The 20,219-nt window shown below is 34.7% G+C and overlaps 1 protein-coding gene across 6 annotated transcripts in view; it reads right to left on the bottom strand.

Annotated features, from left to right (window-relative positions):
* The window catches only part of DGKB (diacylglycerol kinase beta), a 333,385-nt gene that overhangs the window by 180,867 nt on the left and 132,299 nt on the right, over nucleotides 1–20,219 (bottom strand). For all 6 annotated transcript variants that reach the window (XM_039712589.1, XM_039712598.1, XM_039712580.1 and 3 more), the window contains 3 exons: nucleotides 15,188–15,273; nucleotides 12,883–12,972; nucleotides 10,230–10,390 (listed from right to left, as the gene is read on the bottom strand). In XM_039712589.1, coding sequence (XP_039568523.1) covers nucleotides 10,230–10,390; nucleotides 12,883–12,972; nucleotides 15,188–15,273 — 337 coding nt within the window. The remainder of the gene's footprint in view (nucleotides 1–10,229; nucleotides 10,391–12,882; nucleotides 12,973–15,187; nucleotides 15,274–20,219) is intronic.

Below are 20,219 nucleotides of genomic sequence, written 5' to 3'. Positions count from 1 at the left end.
GGGGTTTTATACTATGTTCTCAGAAATAACAGTACTTCATGTCCTCAATGGGCACTTGAGTCAGCATGATTATGATTTCTTTGGTCCCTCTCAGCTACACACACACAGTCTGAAAAGACTTAGTAGGGATCTGGCAGACCTGTGAAAGTCAAGTTCTGAGACAGGATCTTTAATGACATGGCAAAAAGGTAAATGATGTTGTCAGGGTGAAGTTGGTAAAGCAACTAATTTACATAAACTTGTTTACATATATCAGGATTAACTCTCACATGAAAACAGAATGATTACAATTTAAATCTGAGCTATTTTTCACATAGTTCTACATGTGTACACAGAGACATATGTCTTGCATCTTAGCCAGGTGAAGGTATCAGTGTACACACAACCCACGTAATGTTCTGTACAGCTTGCATATCTCATAAACCTTTCTCAGATTCAGCTTAGTTCCATCAGCTACCATCACGTCTTAAAAATCTTTGCCTTTTTAATTCAAGCACTTTCCTCAGTTCTTCTTCCTACTTTAAGCTCTAAATTAGTCTTATGACTTACTTTAAAGCTTATTCACCTTACTCCTGACTTCAACATAAAGTCTTGTTGGCTTCTACCCTTCCTTGATACACTCCTGTCATCACTAACAAGCAGAATTACAAAATCTAGACAAGGACTAAAATTTCAATGTCATTTGAATAAAGATGCTTCTTAGTGTGTGAAAAAAATCCCACATCATATTTTCCTGACATTTTCCTTGACATTTCTTTTAAGACCAAGTAGGACTAACAGCATTAATAAGATGAACATACATCACAATTATATTATGATAATATGAACAAAATACTATAATGAACTCTTAATAATTACTTAGTATATTACAAATTTCATATTGAGAAAATAATAACTTACATATATAATGAATAATATTGTAGTAGCACTAATACAGTTATAAGTTAATTACACACTGTGTAGCTGATTTAGTTGCATTTAGCTAAGGAGCTGTTCCAAGCTCACTGCAGATTAATTATGTCTTTAGGTACATTCTGTCATTTATAACTGTCACTTGTAACCATAGCTGCTGACGAGGCTGCTTTGTAGAACCTTCCTTTATGAAAACAAATGCATCACACCCCCAAAACAAAAAAAGCAACAAAAAAACCCCAGCAAAATTCCTGAAAAAGACTAAAAATCTCCACTAGCTAGGGTATGCAATAACAAAACACCAGAGGACTGCAAGTTTCATTTTACTGCATTACTTCCCAAAAAATATCTCTTGTAATATTTCATTAGTAAGGTTACTCCTCATTGCATTTTATGTAATAACTAGCTTTCCCAAATTTGACATAGATGAAATTTAACATCTTCTCAATTCTAGTAATTGTTCTATTTTACAAATCCGTTATAAATTGAAGAGAAGGATATAGGTAACTGCCAAAGACTCTTCCTATGATTTTTCTCAAAGTTTTTACTGACTAAGGAAACAAGTCACTTTCTAGCCTTTGATTCCATGCCAGCAGAATGATTTTATGACAGGAATGGGTAGTAAGTACTAGCAAGTGCATGAGATACTCATAAATCAAAAACAAGGAAGCCTTTCTTAGTTCAAGGTTTTCAGCCTTGCTATCACCACATCATGAAAAGTTAAATGAATCTCAAATACTTAAAATGACAGAAGAAAAAAATCTACATGGGAAACTAGAATGGGAGGATGGTAAGCCAAAGTTAGACACACTGCACACCTATTTGACTTTTCCAGGTTCACTGGGAAACTGTAGACAAGCAATTACATTTATTAGCAAATCATTCCTACTTCCTGTGATTCTCTCTGAAGCAAAGACTGCTGCATGTTAGCCAGGTATCTTTGAAAGGTGACATATTTAGTGTGGCCAGCATGCTTCTTCTGTATTATGAGGACACACCAGCTAAACCAATGACCAGTCATTTAGGTCACTTTAGGACAAGCATGTTTAGGACAGTTCATAGCAGGGGAACAGACTATACCCAGTTTGAATTCAGACTCCCAAACTACATGTTTTGCAGACAGAAGGGCCTCAGCATCAACTGCTACACTCCTACTGAGCAAAATTACTTGCTGCTTTAAATATAGCCCACAGAACTGTATTTTCACAGAACCTAACAAAGCCCACAGTGAATTCAGCACAAACCTATGTATTCTTACTGCACTGTAAGGGAAGTCACACACACAAGTCTAAATAAACTTATTTGATATATGTAAATATTTTCAGAAAGTTACAGCATATGCTGGCATAAATTTACACTTTAGCATTAAAATAAAAATAAATAAATGACCAATCAAATCGGAGGACAATTGAAATTCTTTGAATTTCTTTACACTTATAAGAAATAAAACAAATGGCACTTCAGGAAATCATTCTTCTTTTGTAGTAGTAAGACTCATGGCAGTAGAGTAAGCTACAATACTTTAGTTCTCTGCACAAAAGTACCTCCCATATCCCATGCAGTGCAGTACAACTCTCATGCAAGGGTACCCCAATGTACATTATGAATGGCAGAATAATATGATGGCAGGGATTTAGAAGGTAAACTAAATCCACCCTGGCAGAAAGAAACTACCTAACAGAGAACACCACCAGCAGTGCTGCAGTAAGACTTAAGACTAAGATAAACTTAAAACTAAGTGTATCTCAATTATGGAATTCACATTCTCCATGTCCAGGGAAATACTGCAGCACATTAGTGAGAGAAAACCTGCAAAGAGCCTCCTACAGCTTCTTATTTATTAATTATTCTACAGATCCAGCTTTCCATGGCATGCAGTATAGGCTTTCTGCCATATGAAAAAACAACCACCTGCAACAAAAACCCCTGCATCATCGTATTTGCCAGATATTATATCCAAAAATTTCTGCAGAATAATTTCAACATTTCAGCAATAAAGCTGCAAGAATAAAGAAGATTTTTGTAAGTAGCAAAACCAGTAAGAATAAATAATTTGCAAAAATTAGCCATGTGAGAAAATTAAACAAGGCAATACACTGAACTATCAATGATTCCTCAATATAACAGTATTTCAAATCTGGGATTAAAGTGTTCTTAACATGCTCCTTCTGAATGAGAGCAGAATTCTCCCCACAGATATAGCAACCATTTTTACAGATTTGGCTACATGACTGAGACTATGAGAAGTCCAGTATCAATATCAATCTTTTAATATTACATTTGAATTCACACACAGATAAACTGTTTATTTTCTTAACCCTTTTTGCAGGAAAAAAAGTGTTTTGGATTACAAAGCAGTAATACTGTTTACTATGAAGTGTTCTTTCCCTCCTTGGCACAGAAATAATGCAATATATCACAGCATTCCATTAGCACATTCAAAGTGATGATTAGGATTCACAAAATCACTTAGGCATGTGTTTATGTTCATATTAGTTCAGCAAACCACTAAACATCATTTTTAGTTATGTATACCTAAAAATCCCACTTGAATAATTAATCAGTTTACTCCAAATGCCTAGAATTCAACATGTGCATTTGTCCAGTCACGTTAGTGAAAATGCAAAAAATGCTTAAAAATTACCCAAGTATTTAACTGCTTCATTAGATAGGAAAGTTTAAACATGTACTTAAATGTCACATTGCATCAGTGTTAAGATGTGCATGCACTTGAATTCTGCATTGAATCAGCAAATGTCCTTAGGATATTTTCCTATGCAGGAAAAAAAAATTCCTATTTACCAGCATGAGGCTATGAGGCTTTAAAATTGCAAAATACGGGGCCAGCATAAAACTTAAATTCATTCAGAGTGGCAAATATTATATACCATAATAAATACCTTTTCGTTTTTAGTAATAAATATACTCTAAAATAACATAGCTAATAAAACAAATAAAATACAAAAAAAAACCCAGCAAAAAACCCCAAAAATAAAAGATTATGTGATCCCACAGTCAGTTAGGTATCTGAGACTAATAATTCTGGCAGTCAAAGTTTTTGTTGATGCTAATGAATGCCCTTTCTCAAGAAAACAAAAAAATATGGCTTCTATGTAAGATATTTCTTACTCCTTTTTTGACAAGTCTTGCAAAAAAAAAAAAAGGTATAATGGAAGTGTAGGTTGATGACTTAGACTATAGTGATGGGGAAGCAGATTCATAACAAGCTCAAATTTATGATTATGAGAATTAAGAAGTCATATTTTTCCCCACTGGCAGAATTAGAGGCTCTTGGTGACTGGTTAAGGTTGAAGAATATTAAATCATGAGCCCTCAAATATCTATTTGATAGTGCATTTGGATAATAACATATTAGGTGTCATAAAATTACACTTGTCTTTGTTGTAGACCTTTACTACTTTATGATATAATTCTTCAGAGAACACATCCTGATTGTAGTATTACTTACTAGTATTAATGAAATTTCCCCTCTCTGTGATAACTCCTAATTTTTTATTAATCCAGCATATAATACTGACTTGTTTTTCAAAGAACTTACAGAACATTTCCAGGCACATTCAACTATCTTTACTGCCTCAACTTAAAACACTTACAAAAAATATTTTTGCTGCAGATCATCCAAGTGAGAATATCATATTGCAATGAAATCAATTACCACATGTTGTAAAGACTGAATGAAAGACTGAGGTGTTCTACTTCCCTAAGTTCTGTTTTAGCATTAGAATTTTTTACCTATTGAGTTTAGAAGAGAGTAATGTAAGTTTCTGAATTTCCATGTACAAGTTAATCAAATGGACAAAAACAACAGATGGAATAGGAATCTGGATATCCCAGTTCTCTTCCAGGTTACTGTCTTAATTGCTGTCCTAGAGCATTTTTTTCCCTCCAATATGTTCTTGTGTATGTGTTTGCACATGTATTCAAAGTTTTAGCTGAAGGGAAGCTGGAAGATTCTTATTTAAATCTTGTGTCAGTAAGTAGACAGATAAGATGTTTTCCATATCCTAAACACCTTGTGCAAATGAAATAATCTGAATAAGATCAGCTGTAGCCTTAAGCTTCCTAAGGAACTTGACTGACTCTTCAGGGTATGTTGATAAAAGAGCACCAGTAGCAAAGATCCCAAGTAGGCTTACCCTAAAGCATGTATTCAGGTGATCAGTGTAGATAAGGGAGAAGCAATTCTGGATCTACAAAGAATGTAAGCCTCTAAGGGGCTGCTGGTTTCCCAAAGGGAAGCAACCCTTGCAGTCCTCCTAGCCAGAACACTAGGCAATCACTTCAGTGTGAACAGAGAGAATATGTATGTTCTTTACATATGTAACATACCTATAACTTGGTCAAAAACAAAAGATCAAAATTTTCATGGACTCTGGCCCAAGAGGAAGAAAATAGAGGTGAATATCAGAGAGTTACCTAATCAGTCATTCATACAGAACGCTTCAAGTTGAACACAAGGAGATACAATTGCTAATATAATCTTTAGAATTGCCTTCTGCAAATGCCAGTAAGTACCATATCATTTGGTTTATTCTTACACCTTGAATACTAACCAAACACCAGTGAAAATTGCTTTCATTTTAGATGGCATTCTCTGTTTTAACATAGGGAAGGCTGCACTGTGCCACAATTTATCTAGTATAATTTTCCTTAAAATCTAGCTCAGTAATATTTATGTATATACAAACTTGTATTAAAAGACAATGCAGATCTTTGCAAGTTCAGTTTATGATGCTCCAACAGTCTACCTACAGAATTGCAACGGGCTTAGCAGCATACATTCTGCAATACGCCATGCAGTTAAAAAAATTCAAGTGATAGTTAAACAGCACTGATAACATTTTATCTCCTATTAACATCAGATAAATTTATTATTTATTTAAAAGGTAAAAAAACAAAAGAAAACAGAAAGAAAATGTTCACGGTTAAAGACCTTCAGTATTGATTCATGTTGACCTAATTTTGGCTCCATAAAGTCTAAACTCTAAGCTAATTCAGTGGCAGAACAGTAAATTCAAAATTATCCTTGCTTCTGGAAAACCTACTTTAGGACTCATATCCTAACATCTATTAATAATTTCTTTCAGCATTATTACCCACAAAATGGAAAACAATAAAAAGAGCTATTAGTAACTAACATGAAAGTCAATGGCAAATAGATGAGTTGTTTGGTTTAAAAATTGTTACCTTTTTTGAGATAAGCCATTATCTGAATCCAATAATTGGGGTTTTTTTTGTTTTTTGTTTAATATTTTCAAGTAGTTTACATAAAAATGTAAAAGATCAGGGTCTAGAAATGCTGCTTCTCAGGTGACTATGACTATGCCTTTGGTTTGGCCTACAACTATTTGCTCCAATCAAGGAGGAGCTTCTGAAAAACTCATCTATCTTTAAGAATAAGAATTATTAATTGTGAGATATCAAACAGTAATGAGGTGTTTTTTAAGAATAATTTCATTATAGATTTTGCATGATTTCATTTCTCTTGAATAGCCACCTGGAAGAGAAAGCAAAGAAAGGAGAGATATTGCGCTCTCTCACACATTCCTACCCCTAAGTATGTAAGATATCTTCTTCCCCCTTCCACATGCTCCTTTCAACAAAGCATTTAGTGGAAGCCAAGGTTTCTAATGTTTAATCAAAATGGAACATTTAATGAGGCATTTCTTCCATTATCAAAACACCTATTTTATCTCACTTTGAGACAATCATTTGAGAAGCACTAAAAATAAGCAATATAGCTTCCCTACATATTTTACATTCTTTACAAACTTCCCAATAAAAGATAAACAGCCTTGACAGTCACCCCCTTTTCAGTGATTAGTATCAACAATACAATATTGTTTGATAACTAAGCTACTTATCCCGAAGTTTAAAAGAATGCCTTCTTCACACCTTAGCACTATGTAAAGTTCCTGGCCATGCCATTATGGAGTTTCCTAACAGCACACATGGAAGTCCTTTCTCAAGGTAATAATGTTCTCAAGTTGTTTTCCTGTTTTGGTTTTATGTGAGAGTTTGCCTCATTGTCTGTCTGTTACTCATCCTCCATGGCTGCTGCTCAGGTCTCAATCAGCACATGATTATTTCACCATCGTCCATGATTATCTTGTTTTGTGTGTACTTGAACTGAGTATATTTATTATGAATAGAATATAGGCCCATCCATTTAATAATTAACAATGCACATTTATGCTTTACTATGACTGCATCACTAAAGAAAATGGCTTAATCTAGGCACAATCTCAGAGCAGATTTCAGAAAAATTGTTTGCAAAGGTAGGGTTTGTTTTTAGGGTATCATTATCTACTTTTTTCCTCTTCTTCTTTGAGCAATGCATAGAGTCATGAGTATATGGTGATTCAGTCCGAGTATTATTTTGTTTGCTTGGGTGTTCTTTTGAGGTTTTTTTGGAGGGGGTAATATCAAGCATTGAACTGAAGAATTAGTACAGATTTTGTGAAAATACTTCCCCATTCTAAGACAACATTAGATTAGGGAAGTATTGGCTTTTTGGAGTTTTTTCGGTGGTGGTTTTTTTTTTTTTTTTTTAACAGGCTTGAGACACAGATACAAAAAAATAGCTAGGATAAAAGAAACCTGGTGTGTTACAAACACAGGCTTATCTGAAGCACCTGTCCACATATACATGTTGAGCCACCATTAACGGTATGCAGCGGCATGCTTGGAGAAAGCAGCACAAGTTAAACTGTTTTATCCATAGGAAAAGGTTAACTGCGACAAATAAGACATCCAATGAAATACTCTGTCTACACATACACACACACTCCTTCTGGTTGTAACAACAGCAAGTTGGCTAAATGAAGTGACAAGACTGAAATTCCAGTACTGCAGCAACTGCAGAAAAGCACTGCAAGCCCAGGAACACAGTCTGTGATAACAATACAATACTGACATTACTGAACTCTGTCTTTGATGATCACTGGGATAATATCAACCTAGTGCATGAATATATGACTACTAAAGTTGGTTGGGTAGATTATGGGGAAAATAACTTGTACTTTCTCTGAAGTACATCATTAATTGAACTTTCCACTCTTGGACAGTTGGCCTGATGTTTCCCATCTCTGTCGTGCCTCCTCATTTGTCCTCTAATACTACTAGCTATATTTGTCCAGCTCCCCAAATCTGTGACTTTCCAAGGCAAGCTTTCCTTTTCAGAGGACCCTACTATATTCTTCAAGAGGTTTTTTGGTTTAGTTTTCCTTGGGGTGGTGGTATCTTTGTTTTTTAAAGCAAATATTATTTGACTACTTTAATGCACATTTTTCTTGGATACTTAGCTCATCTCAGTGACTCCAGTATTATTAGGAAGCAGATGGAAGTTCTCTTCTGGTATCTTGCCATCCTGACAGAATGATGGATGTGAGCAATTGAAAAATCTTTATCTTGTTCTACATTGCTCTTAGATGTTTTCTAGCTCCTGCTTTGAATCTGACACATGGCTTGGTGTCCGCTTTTTATGCTCCTTCCGTGCTTTGTGTTTCCACCAGGTTGAACGTTACCCACATTCAGTCACAGCTGGTTACACATACATCTCTGTTTCTTAGCTTTTTCTCTCTGCTTAGACACAGTGCAGTACTTGTGTACATATCAGGGCTTTGAGATTGCCATAGGATAAAAAGGGCTTGTTTGGCTTGAACACATTAATCAAATCTTTCACATACACATTCTACTGTTTCTAGCATTCCTTTCAACTTAGTCTATCATTTTCCTTCCAAGGGGTAAATTTCTTTCTGATTGGTACTATGACAAAACAACTAGATTTGTAGATGAGGAGAGAGCAAGAGATGTCATGCTCAACTTCAGCAAAGTTTTGAACACTGGCTACCCCAGCATTCTTATATCTCGGGTATTACGGTCTTGATTGCTGGAGAGATTTTTAAAAAAAGACTGACTAGATAAGGTGATTAACAGGTAAGAGGGCAGCTCCAGAGAGGTCTAATAGCACACTGCAACAAAGCCAGACTCGTCACAGTGGTGCACACGACAGGAGGATGTGAGACAGATAATTTGTGTTGAAATGAGAGATTCATACAGGATGTTTGGGAAAAAAAACAAACCAAAAAACCATTTCCATCATAAGGACAGTGAAGCACCACAATGGGTTGCCCAAAGAGATTGTGCCATCCTTGGGGGCTTTTAAAATCTAAATGGATAATGCCCTGAGCAATGTGCTCCGCTCTCACAGCTGACCCTGTTTAGAACTAATGACTTCCTGCAATCCCTTCCAACCCGAATTATGGTCCTAAAACATCAAGAGCCCTATGTCAAGCACAATTTTATTCAGTTTTACTTCCCTGTCCTTTCTAAACATACATTTAGATTGTTTGCTATTAAGCACAATTTCTGCCATACTATTACAGTTCATACAGCAAGTTCCATTCATGTTGGATTAGAGACTGTGCTTATTATTTGGCAAGAATCTATGAGGCAATGTACAATGTGTTGTAGGTCACCATTAGTTTTCACAGTGCTTTGGAAAAACAGTAAAAATTAAAAGAGAGCGTAATTCAATCAAGTGTAGGTTTCTGCATATAGGCAGGAAGAATCACCCAGGAAAAACCCAAATGAGGTATGATGTATTTCAGAATAGTATCAGAAATTAACAACAAATCACAAATCAAATACGAACAAAGAAATTCTGCTAATATTAAGAAGCACAGATATTACCTAGAAAACCACAGAGAAGCACAAACCAGATACGCAGTTCCTCAGACATGAAGACCTGCTTAAAACCCTTTTCCTCCTAATTCATTAAAACTGCGAATTTGAAGTGAACTTCACTTCCCTACAAGGAAGAACCAAGAAGATACATGTGGGCTTTCTTTTTTGTATTATTGTTTTAGTATTTAAAACTGCCCTGAAGAAATAAAGAATGCAACAGTTCCTTTAAACAGTTTTGACTATATAAATACTAATGGAAAACATTACTTAAGAGTTCTTATTAAGTGATTTGTTTTTCCTTTATATTTTTATAGGACCTTCAAAATGACAATATAAATTTAGCATTATAGCTGTTCATAAACCATTAATAACAACACAAATATCTTCTTTATAAATAGGAAGGTAGAAGGTCCTGAAAAATAATTCAGGTTTGAATGCGAGGAAGTAAATTTATGCAAATTGCTGTCAGTCATCTACGTATTCATTTCACTAGCAAAACAACATTATAAATGATCTCTAGCCAACAGTTCTTCATTTGAAGGCATGTGATGCAAATATTTATTCAAAACAGAAAAGGAAAATCACTTAAGGATTAGTATAAGTCTTACCACGCCAATAGAAAAGTAGTTATTGATGATGTTGTAAGGCACTGGGTCTCCTTTCTCATCTTTATCATTGGGTATTACTTCGAATTTCCACCTGTCCAGTAAAATCTCTGAGCTATTCTCAATGTCTTTTAAGATCTTCATCAAATTCTCACCTTCATACCCTAGCAAAACATAAAACCAGTTATTTAATCAAGCATAATAAAGTTCCATTACATTCTTTTACTCTTTCTAGATGGTTGAACAGGACTCTGAGCAACCTGATCTAATTGAAGGTGCCCCTGCTCATTGCAGGGATGGCAGGACTAGTTAACTAACCTTTAAAGATCCCTTCCAACCCAAAATATTCTATGATTCTATGACTGGAAAAATGAAAGCAATGCATATGAGACCTTAAAAGCAGGATTGTACTTGAAGTATTGACAATTTTCCAGCATTTGTCTTTAGAAGAAGCACAAATACAATTAAGCATGTAAATTTAGAATAATTCTACAGACTTCAGTGGAAATTAAATTTGTGATGAAGAAAACAATTTGATCTTCAAAATTTGTGAATCTCTTGAACTTTCCAAATGATCCGTAAAGCTACGGTTGGACTTTGCAAAAAGTTCTTGAAGAGAAATTAATCTTAATATTTAAATTCCTTTGATCTCAAAAATTTATGGAAAAGAGACATATTGCTGTTTTGCCTGACAGGACACTGAAAGGTTAAAAGCTATCTACTGATTTTCATGAATTGTTTGGTATGCATACCAAATCCAAAATTTCAAATCCATTACTGATAGCATTACAAGCAAAAGTAGCATTTTTGCTTATTTCAACAACTTCTTTATGAGCCTCATCCTGCTTTATAGAGAGAACTTACTCTTACTTGCAAATAAGCACTCACATATAATTCATTAAACTGAGTAGAAAACTTGTTTATGCACTCATGAGTATATACAACACATGCATGCATGAAGAAAAACGGTGGGGATTTTACTAAGTGACATTATCAAGTCTGAATATTATTCAGAACAAATGACTTTGTAATAAATAGCTAAGATCTGGGGATTCAGTCCTTCTTCAAAGCAGAAAAAACAAGATTTCCTATTCAAGCAGTATGTACTGCTGGTGTAATAGCTTTAGGTGGGCAAGCCACTCAAAGCCTCCTTGCTCAAAACCCATTGCTGACGTATTTGTTTATGGTTGCCTTGAACACTTTTGCTAGTTACTGCTAACCACCACATGACAGCAGCATGCACAATTCCATTTCTCTGCATCCTTGAGATCACTCACCAGCAATTTAGTTTCTGGAATCCCTGTTTTGTCTCCCATCTATGGAAGTTCCAGAAAATCTCTAATATGGTATTGTTTACCACAAAGCAACTTGGCAAAGAATGATGAAACCCAGAATATTTCCCTATTGTTTTTTCTACTTTAGTCCAAATGGAACCACTTAAGCTACAGAACAAAAATAAAAGTGAAAGTAGGGACAGGTCCCAGCTAATGTAATTAAATGTTCTCATGATTGACCCTACTTAGAACAGCAGATTGCATTAGTGACTTCCTATGACATCTTTCAGTTATTCTATGGCTCTATGAACAATTCAGAAAGTTAAGCAAGGGCTGATTTGAATAGTTTTTGTCTCATTTGTTTTCCTTTTTCCCTCTAAGACTGTAAGAGTGTAAACAATCAACAGTTGTGACAGAGAAAATAAAGGAGGTTTTCAATGATTTGACAGAACATTATGGTTAACAAAGTGCTATAGCATGAAAACTACTGAGAATTTGCTAAAGACTATCTGGCAACAAGGCAGACATTTGGAAAGGAAACTGATGAGACAGAAGAAGTAAGATATCTGCAAAGGCTGAGAAGTTCCAAATAAAACAACCAAGTTCCAAACACAAAACATCTCAACTGAAACAACCAAGACCTGAAATAGACCTGGCTATGAGCCCATAAAGTGAAGTGCTTTCACCACAGACTGAATCTTGTCTAAGATTTTCTTCCTTGCGTCTCCTTCAAGTTATCGTGTAATACAGATTCTGAATGGAGTTTTTTGGAGGAGATGAGAGGAAGTCTCCATACATCCAGGAAAGGATGCAAAGGGTATAAAAGGTTAGATTTTTTAAACATTATTCTTTCAGCATTCTTTGCCTTCTCATTTTCTGATAAATAGTACCACAGCACATTGTCTGGAATCCTCTGCAGGAAAACAGAAAGGGAGTGGGTGAAAGAAACTAGTCCAAGGCTAAGACATGCTTTTAATTTAATATTTTTAAAGATTAAAAAAGATTAAGCTACTCCTAACCCATTACTAGATGTTTTCAGTAACCGTTTCAGAACAGTCCCAATTAAATCCCATTTAAGACTGCTCCCTTTACAAGATATTGATCAAAGCTGCAACTGCAATACATATGGTAAAAGCCAACCAAACAGATATACACTATTCTCATTACAGCTTGGAACTTTGGTGTCAGCAGAAGCTACAAACAAGGTATGAAGTGTGATTGCAACCTTTAATATCTTACATATGTATTCAAGAATTACAAACAGATCATGGCAAAAATAGAGAAGGTGATAATGGCTCTTTACAAGAACAAATCCAAACGTAGATGTTGATGTAAGATTTTCTTTTAAGTCAATAATAAATTGCATTTTGATTTGTGTTTACCTCCTCCCCATCTCAGACACCTTGCTAAATCATTGCCAGTCCCAAGAGGCAGGATAGCAACAGGAGGATGCTTAATCAAGTTCGCTTTCTCTGTGAATAAAGAAGGAAAAAAAACCAACTAAGGAACAAAAATTATATAATCACATGGTATTATATAACTGTTTGGGTTTTGTTTCAGTGAAAGACTTGCTTTCTATATGAAATTATGTTGCCTGCTCCGCAATGAGCATTTCAACAAGTCAGGCCATTTTGTAGTCCCTTCTCCACTTGGTATTTAATCCTCAATCCTATTTTACTCATTTATTATCATAAGGATTTTGTAATGCTAATTGACTCCTTTGTTGTCATTAGGACTTTGTAAATCATAGATACAAGAAACATTCATGAGCAATGATACTCAAGATCTTTCCAAGACTGAATATGGTGTTCTTGCTCTAGTTCTCAGCTCTGCCATTACCAGCTGTGAATACAGAAGAGTAACAGTTAAGGGCATGAATAATGAGGTGAATGTTCTAGTTTTTCACCTGGGTGACCAAATTCGTGTGAAACTGTGTATTCACCTGCATTTGTGTCTACACCTGAGCACCACTACCAAGAAGTCATCGGAACTAACACAAGACCTCTAGATGGGTTTGCCCGTCAGGAATTAAAACTCCAAAGGGAGCACTGACCTGTCTGATCAAGTCTTTAAGTAGCAATTTTGTATTTATTAAACGATCCTTTGAAATGAATTAATTTATAGCATCTTTTCAGTCATTACTGGTATTTTTGTAGCATTGTAAGCCTAAGGATCTTTTCAAAATTCAATAAGAAAACCCTTGTAAAGAAACAGTCTTTCTGAAAGCTGGAACATATATTTCAAATAAATAATTTGTCAAATTTCCCATTTAATGTGAATGAACAGCATATCTAGTTTAAAAGTTATATTTAGTTAATTTTTATAGAATTATGCACAATTATCAGCAATGATCAGCAGGAGTTTATCTATACAATGGAGGTAGCAGGGAAATCAATATTTATCAATATTTTAGAAAGATTTAACATTGACATAACCAGTTTAATGGAAATCTTTGAGAGAATGTAATATTTAATAGAGTGATTAAAGAAAAAGTTTTAAAGTTTCAAACTGATGAGAATTATTTTTTCCTTCTTTTATTTTTGTAACTTTCTTTTTTCTTGCTGTGCTCTCAGCTAAAGTTCTTTGTATATCAGGAGATCAGGGAAGACCAAATTAGAAAGTGTTTAGAAACAGGTGTACCCTTGCACTTCATATGCTAAAGTGCTTTTGCCCCCTAAAAGGCAGCACTCAAAATACATCTTCTGCACCTATGAAAAAAGATGGTTCCTGGATCCCCCAAGTAATTTCTTAGCTGCAGAACACAGTATGTTACTAAAAGAGAAAATAAATTGATGACATTTTAGAGCTAATGATAAAGAAACTTTGTTTCTTCCAAGTTTAGGAAATGCACTTGATGTCTACACACATTAATTTATGACTCTGAAAGCTATTTGAGAGCTACTTGCAGTAGCTTGCATTTGCAACAGACTTTTTTCCAGCCAAGATTAGAAATATTCCTTTGCTATCATTCCTTTATGACATCAAGTTTACTTTTCAGTGAACTTTTCTGGTCCCCCACAAAGCACACACTTTTAAACACTTCACTTAAAACTTAAGTTGAGTCTTTTGACCTCTCTTGATCCACTTCCTAATTTACACTGAAACACATGCCCATTATTTTTCTCTGCAGTGTAACACCAAATAAATGATCATGTGATGTGGAAGACATTCTCCTCAATAATCTTTGAGAAGATTAAGCATTTTAAGTCTGTAATAATAGACTTGTGGGCCTTCTTTATAATTTTTACAAAGGACTTTGCAGGCAATCGTCTGAAAGAACTCCAGAACTGAAGTACCTCTTAATGCATTATCTTCATTTTGGGATAATTTAGCATAAACAAAAATTTGGTAACCAAAAAAAGCAAGTGAGCTAAATTAAATTTTGTTAAAATTAGCAAGTTGGATTTGATTCAGTTGGGGAATAGACTTTGAACTGAAATGAAAATAGATTAATTCAGATTTCTCGCTTTCAGGAAATCCAGAAACGCTGAACTTGTCTAGAGATTTTAAATAACTTTCGCAATTTGAATACCCTTAAAAATAATCATGTCCCAAACTAACACATTTCAAAAATTTAAATGAACAAGCTGATGCTTGAAATAGTTGTATCCATGCATTGGTATATAAGGAAGATCATGAAAATGAAAACCATGAGGCAAGCAAAACTGTGTGAAGGCTATAGATTACCTATGCAATCCAAAATCCAGCCTACTGTTCCATCTCCACCACATGCTAGTACTCTGAACTCAGCAACATCTCGGAAAAAATTTAACCTAAAAAGAGTAAATGAAGATACCTAATTATGATCAATATAATTGTGCATTATGTAAACATGTTATGGCTTCAGACATTTTGTAATAGAAAATAGCAAATGATCACTTAAAATAAAAAATCACTTTTGCTTATGTATTCATTTTTAGACAGAAAAAATCCAACATTATTATTAATTATTACCAGTATTACCTGAAAAATTTCAAACAAAATCAATGATTCAATGGTTAACATGGTACACTAACACTAGAAAAAGTTTGGACCTGATGGTTGGTCCAATCTTTGTCTGACTTCAAATCTTGTTTGAAACTATTGTCAAAAAACATTCTCTGTCCACTTAGTTGTAAATGGATAGGTAGTCTCTCAAGACAGAAAAGTCTAAGTTGTCTCAATATCTTAGCCATAAGAACTTATTTGTTAAGTTCTTTCTATGAAGCTATATGAAAACTTTGTACTTCTGGTAGAACACTGGTACATATTAAGCTGAACATTCAGTGGTTGGTAAAAACAACTTTGCCTCATGGTTTAATACAAAATGAGAAAGCATCAGATTGGAGATCCTCATTCCATCATCCTAAAAACCATATTTTAAAAGTAAAATCTCTTTGGCAATATTTGCCTGGCTATTTCTGCTTCCATTTCCATCAAGTGAGTACCACCATCTCCTCATCCACTTCCTTCTATAACAATGTTGCCTAACGCTGGAAAATGAGGATATTTAAAACAACATTAAGGTTCCATATTTTAATTTGAATGCATCAGTTCAGGATAGCTTTTGACACATGCTGAAATCAGTCCTTACACATAAACTGTCACTAGACAAAAAAGTTTCAGTAATTTTGTCGTATTACTACGTATGTATGTATATGTTCATTCACATATGTTGTATTCATTAGTGTTACAGATATCTTAATGGATATTCTATATTCTCATCACCAGAACTGATATCCAGTTTGCACTCTCCTAATAAATGCACAACTAACATATATATTTAAACAAATTCCTGAATACAAAGAAATATAGATAATAGCTTGCAATTGTAATGCTGCAGGGAGAATGTAGTTTCTGTCCTTTGGAAGTTTTACAAATATTTTGGACCTCTTGATAAAATCAAGAACATATGAAAAATTACAGAGTAAAAAATCAAGAATGGGAGAAGGAAATGAAAAACACAATGAACAAAAAAGTTACATAATATGTAGAATAATAGACAAGACAACTTCTTGTTCTATTAGGTTTTGACCAGAATTTCAATTTTAGCCAAGTTGCATAGAATTAAGCCCATCACATTTCCGACACCCTGAAAGTTTCTTTGCTCAGAAGAGCTCTTAAGCAATTTCAAGTGCAAATATAATGCCTGAAGGATGCTTACTTGCCCTGTATTAAAGGCTGCCTTGCCTTTCTCACCCCTTTTATGTTCTACTTCACACATCTGCAGAAGTGCTGTAGGATCTCCCGTGACCCAAAACGTCGTGTGCCAAATCTGACTGGGTACACATGGGGAACACATCTAATAAGAGTATGTGCTGAAAGATCCTCTGCTGGGAGTCACCTCACAGCACTGCAAGGGCAGACACTGAGATGTGCCCTGGCCCACAGGTGTGCATGTCCTTCCCTTCTCATAGCCTGGTATAGAGACAAACACCTCCTGCCACCAGTGTTCTCACTGCAAGCCAATGTGCTGGGCTGGCAGAGAATCACCAGGTGTAATTACATTGCTTAATGTAAAGCCAAATTATAGCCCAGAGGTGATGGCAGGGTACTGACTTCTAAGTATTTAAGCATTTCTAGCTCATGCAAAAAAACGTCTGGAAAGAACCAACCAACCAAAACAGCACCAAAAGCACAGAGTTGATTTTAGCATTGCTCCAGACTGGGAGAATATAGACTTAAACCTCTGTCTCTTTTTATAAACAAGCTTCTTCACCATATGGATATCAGAGATCCTTTTTGTTTTGACTGTATAGTTAGACTTCATCAATAAAGTGTAACTTAAAAAAAAGTGGGGGACTGAAAAATCTGGTGAAACCATACTGTCAAAAGCATTTTCAATAAGCTGCATTTGTATTTCCCTTGGGGCTTTTTATATTCACAGACAGTGAATTTTCCAAGCAAAGTATAGCACTAAATTAACCTTTTCTTTTTATAATTTTAAATATAAAAATTATAGATACATTATATAAAAATCTAACATACAAAATACATAAAAATAATACATGGTACAGTGTATATTTGCATGAATAAATGCAGTGTATATAAATATACTATAGCAGATATAAATATTTATAAAATCAAATTAATTTATAAAATTAAATATAGTTATATAATTATATATGTAAATAAATCTTATTCATTGAATTAGAATGTGCAGCCTACATTAGGGGTTGGGAAGGGAACAGAGTTTTCTGTTTCATAAGGTTTCATTCAGACTCAGTAAGTGTTACAATTGTATAGAATTTGACACATTTCTTTAGCGATCTTTACGGAGAAAGTCAGTATTGCTTACCAAGAAAATTGCACTCAATTAGTGTTTTAATAGAACCTGTTACGTTTTATCTACCATTTTTTCACATGGTTTGAAAAGAATTAAAAAAAACCAAACCTGCTGGAGAAAAACTTAATAAAAGTGGTTTAAAGTGAAACTAAAAAAACTGAAGTAATTGTAAAGATTTTGTGCAATGTCAGCTTAAGTTAAAAAACCAGAATAGAAAATTTTATCCTATTTTCTTGGAAAAATTTGAAACACAGAGTGACCACCATCAGTCTAATTTTATTTTATCTTGCCAGAAACAAGTATTCAAAGGCAGTTACTGAGTTTCTGCTGATGAATCAGTAATTTCCACCTGAAAGAGGGCAACTATTTCAGCTACCTAATATTACTCTAACTCAGTTTTTCATAATCACCTCATCAAGTCCATAGGAATGCAGGGGATCTATTTATGAATAAAATACCAGTGCTAGAGGATGTAACTATTTGATTTTGAATCATGCAGTTAAGTGATTTATGCACAGGCAGCAAACACATACACATTCTTACAGAACTGTTCAGAGAAAAATCTAAAGTATTTAAATCTAATTAATTTAGTTTATTAGAGTAAAACCGAAGTTTTACTCACAGTAATGAAAATATAAATTGCAATATTTTCCATTTAGTTACCTGTACATGACTATTCCTCTTATACCCGAAAGCAGCGCACTATGCAGAACTTCAGGTACTCAGCCACACAAGGTGGCATAACAGCAATGCATTTCAGCATTCTTCTCTCACAGTGAAAGCAAAATTTAGGACTGCCTACAGCCCAAAAGAATAATCCACTAGTGGATCTCAGCATAGGTTTCAGGTGCTAACCCACAAATGTCATAGAAGCAAAAATATTGTTAAACAGCTTCTTAAAATATATCTCTAAATTCAGGATTTAAGTCTCATATGTGAAGACTTGGTGAAGTACTACTGGTTTGTGGTATACAAAAATAATTTTTATCATTAGAGTACAACCAACCCACCATTTTTGGCTTTGCCATTCTTTGGCAAAAATGTAATTCTTCCAAGAAAATATGGACCAGATCCAATATTTTGTTTGTATGCAGTTATTATCTTCTAAAAATATTCTTGGTGTGTACACCTTCCTAGATAGAACACTATAGCGTATTCCAAATAGTATTAGTATTCCAAATAGTATAGTATTCCAAATATCCATAGTATTCCAAATGTCCAACAGCAAAGAAATGCTCTAGCAATCAATTTAAATAATTAAGGAAAATAGTGTAATTTTCAAAACAGATCTATTGCTTTGTGAAGATAAGAAAGCTCAGATGCTGTAGATTCCCAATGAAATTACAGTGTAAGTTGCAGGGATTCAGCTTTGCTGTCTTGGGCGTCTTTTAAGTGGGCAGAATTTAAGATTTAGAAAGGCCTGTTGAGGCAAACTTGCAGCTAGAATTCAAAAAATAGATGCTCTCCAAATTAAATGCTTATGTAAGTTACAAAGAAATACAACTTTTGTGGATATAATTTCTATTATAGAGTATAAAAATACCATAAATTAAACATTTTAAATAATAGAACTTTAGGGAACAGAGGCCTTTTCAGAGGGACAAAGACTTTGTGAAACGCTGACCTCTCTACAGTGTCCTGCAGCTCTGTGGCTGGACTGCTATTCATCCTGCTATTATTTACCTCTCTGTGAGGTGAACAATAACTGAATTTCAGATTCTTCAAGATCATTAAACCCACAATAACAGTTGTTGTCAGAAGTAGAAGACTCCTATAGAGATGTAACAACCAAACAGGGAAACTCCTTTCATGGCAAAAAACACAGGTGCCAGGCACAAATTACACAATGCATCAGCCCAGCAATTTTCTCGTCACTGTGTTAACTGTGGCAGTCTGTAACTGCAGAGCACCTTTTATGCCTGTGTTCAGCTGCAGAGCTTACCAGGTTTTTCCAGCTCACTCATATCCCTCTACTGCCAATTAAAGAATGTCTAAACCATTAATTATTATACCCATGTTTAAAGTGTGCTGTTGCCCTTTGGCTCAGAGATTCTTGATTTTCAGGCCTCGCAGCAGGTCTCCATTACTGGAAAGGAATCAGTGCAAGAGTCGCTGCCATGAGGTTTATTTGCATTGTGTACATATTTTTATACAGACTATGTACATCACATGCCTTGACATAAACTGTTCCAAAAACCCTAGGTCAGACAGGCAAAGAAGCTGCAAGAAATGTCATCGCTGCTGTTCCTGCACTTCCTCATGTACAAATCTATTATGAAGGTAGGCAACACATGCACTTCAGTAATTGTACATTGAGGTTGCAATACTAAAATTCATTGTCATCTTGCTCAAAATATTTTTCTGTTGTCCTGCCGTATGCCAGCATAGTTATAGAAAAATATAAAATAAATGGTATTAAGAAAGGTGGGGCTTTTTTGTGGTTTTAGGGGGTTG

Source organism: Passer montanus, unplaced genomic scaffold (genome assembly GCF_014805655.1).
Source record: "Passer montanus isolate IOZ18808 unplaced genomic scaffold, ASM1480565v1 scaffold10, whole genome shotgun sequence".
NCBI classification, from domain to species: Eukaryota; Metazoa; Chordata; class Aves; order Passeriformes; family Passeridae; genus Passer; species Passer montanus.
This window is presented reverse-complemented; position numbering and strand designations above follow the sequence as displayed.